A 2765-nucleotide genomic window follows, 5' to 3' on the forward strand; every position below is an offset into this window, starting at 1 on the left:
AATAAAATAACCAATAGAATAACGATAATGACATAAATAAAAAATAAATGCCGCAAATATATAAAATGCTAGTAGCTCTGCCTCTTATTTTCGTTCTATTTTTTGGTCTATTTTACTACCTCATTTAAAAGTAAAAAACAAACTGTACTTTACACAAACAAATACACCAATCCTTATTCGCCCTCCTCCTTCACCATCTCTGTTCTCTAGCTGTTAAGACATCCATAAAATATTTAACAGCATGAAATGTGTTGATTCCATTCCTTAAAATCTTGCATCTTCCACTCACCATCCACCTTATATTCTTTGCATCCTTTATGATCAGTTTTTATTTTATTTTTTCGTTTTCCCTATCTATCTTCCTGCTTCCTTCATTGGTATTCCCTTGAGGTGGCACCTTCCCTAAAACACACAACGTCCTTTTCTAGAAAGGCATCCTATGAATGATGCTAAAATTCCCAACCAACATCACTACAATAGCTATACTCCACAGGTTTTGTTTAGCTTCCTCCTTTTAGCATCTGGGCTATTATGTGAAGAATTTGCACATGATCCAGCATTTGAGTCATCACTTTTGTAGCTGAAGCATACAGCATCCAACACCCCTATTGGGCTTCGAGGCACACAAGGGACAGAAACTGAAGCACTAGTATCCTTAGCACAACCACTGTTTGATGAGAGCTCCTGGATCATTTTAACACACTTCAAGACCCTCTCCTGCCAAAAACCAAATAAGACATTGTTGATGTCAACTAAACCATGCCACAATTAATTGCATTTGATCAGTTACAAACAAGTAATCAACTTAAAATGATCAAAAGCTGATAAGGAAAACCATCATTTATATTCACTTTTTCTTGTCATTGGACCACATCTTTTACCTTTTCTATGTGCTGAATCAGAACAGAAATTGCTTTCTCAGTATGAACCGTTTGGGTTTCCCCCACCACAGATAATGCCACTGCTGCTCCAATCTCTGATGGTCTGAACTCTAAGAAGTCAATTCCTGCATTGGATCCCCACTCTCTTAAGTTATGATCTACCTATCATGATTATTATTGATGCAGAGAGTTAGGGAGGAGAACAAACAGGTACCTCTAACAGTACTCAGTATAAGTTGGACGGATCGCAAAATTGAAGCTCCTTTTGGACTTTGATCATCATTGATCTTGCAAAGGAAATAGTCAATGAAAGAGAAAGGGGTAATTGCTTGCATTCTCCACCTCAATGTGCTCAGTATAAGAAGCTCCATTCTCTTTATTGTTTTAGCTTCAAATACAAACTTAGATTCACCCACCTGCATGATAAAAATATAAAGATGATCACCACATGTAAAATCAAAGAGATTTGACTTAACTTGTTCAAACTATCAAGCATCAAATTAAAATATTGTACCTGCAAATCAAGAGATAGAGGAACTTCAGTCTCCTCTAATTTGGCTGCCAGAGATAAGCATGCCACAGCCAACAATTGCATGGTCCAAGCTCTTTGCTTCTGCGGGTTGAAAGATCAGATCAAAACCAGTGGAGAACACAAGGACAAAAAAAAAGCCTTTTTTTTCTCTTGATTAATTGACTTACAGGTAATTCATATGCAGAAAGGAAGCGATCCAAGTAGTTTATGGATAGATATGCACAGAGAGGTCCAAAGCCAAAATGCTTTCGCACCTATAAAACAGGTACATTTCATTCATTAGTTAGACCATAGCAAAGGGCAATGGGATAAATATCATGCAATCCTTACTTGTTTCAACGAACAATGGCTACACACTGATGCAAAATGAAACGATGGTCTAGTTTTTAATACGTTAAAATCGGCAGAAAATATGCATGAAAAAAAGAGTGCCATCCCATAAATTTCATAATAAAAGGACAATCCATAGATAATATCCAAGCAACTCAGATTCACCAGTTGAACCATCACCAAACAGAGATTGAGGCAGTTAAATCCAAATAAAACTCTTCCATTTGCAGAAAAAACACCTCGTTCAAATTTAATATCATCAAAAGCAAATATGAGAATTCACAGAAAGTCCCATTTCAGGATTAAGGAAAAACAGTCGCCAGCTTCATTGCCACAAGCAAAAACAGAAAAGAAAATCCTCATGCTTGAGAAAGATTAGATTTTGGACTCAATAAGAAATAAAAAGCAAACAAGCTCTTGAACCCACCTTTTCAATCCAATCAATGGCCTCCTTTCTGGCCCCAAAATCCAAATCCCCACTTCGCAGCCTTTTCAAGTAATCACCACCAGGCAAGTGATGGCATTCCTTTTCCAACATTAGAGCCAAACACTCTTCACTCTGCAATGGCAACCACCCATTTGGGTCACCAAAGTACTCGCTTTGATTATGGTTTCGACGATATCTAGGATGCCATGTATCCTCCAACATCTCCAACGAAACCCCATTATCGTTTTCGTCAAAAATGCTGTCGTCTTCTGTACAGAGGAGGCTTGAGACACAATCAAAACTGGGTGCCATTGCAACAGGTCAAAAAACCTCTCTCCCTTCAATGGGGAAGGAAAAAAAAAACCTTTTTTTTTTTTTGTTTGTTTTATAAAACGAGCACCGGTAAGAACAAATAAATGGAGCTTTCAGATTAAAGATGGAGTCTTTAAGACACAACGAAGTGTGGAGAATGGAGATCTCTTATGAAATGAAAAATCTATGTAATAAGAACAAAATCACTATAGACCCAAGCAGTCCTCTCTCTCTCTCTCTCTCTCTATGTATATATATAAATGTGTATGTGTCTCCCTAACTC

At 37.3% G+C, this 2765-nt stretch overlaps 1 protein-coding gene across 1 annotated transcript; it reads right to left on the minus strand.

Annotated features, from left to right (window-relative positions):
- Positions 1–368: 368 nt before the first annotated feature.
- Positions 369–2482, minus strand: LOC133306099 (cyclin-D4-2-like). Its single transcript, XM_061506380.1, has 6 exons — positions 2171–2482; positions 1581–1667; positions 1396–1494; positions 1096–1297; positions 882–1006; positions 369–717 (listed from the first exon to the last, which is right to left on the minus strand). The coding sequence occupies exons 1-6, from the start codon at positions 2480–2482 to the stop codon at positions 481–483; spliced, it is 1062 nt and encodes a 353-aa protein (XP_061362364.1). The 3' UTR covers positions 369–480.
- Between the last annotated feature and the right edge of the window lie 283 nt (positions 2483–2765).

The sequence above is a fragment of the Gastrolobium bilobum genome, unplaced genomic scaffold (assembly GCF_033153095.1).
Source record: "Gastrolobium bilobum isolate Gb01-03AN ecotype WA unplaced genomic scaffold, APGP_CSIRO_Gbil_v1 utg50351, whole genome shotgun sequence".
Taxonomy (NCBI): domain Eukaryota; kingdom Viridiplantae; phylum Streptophyta; class Magnoliopsida; order Fabales; family Fabaceae; genus Gastrolobium; species Gastrolobium bilobum.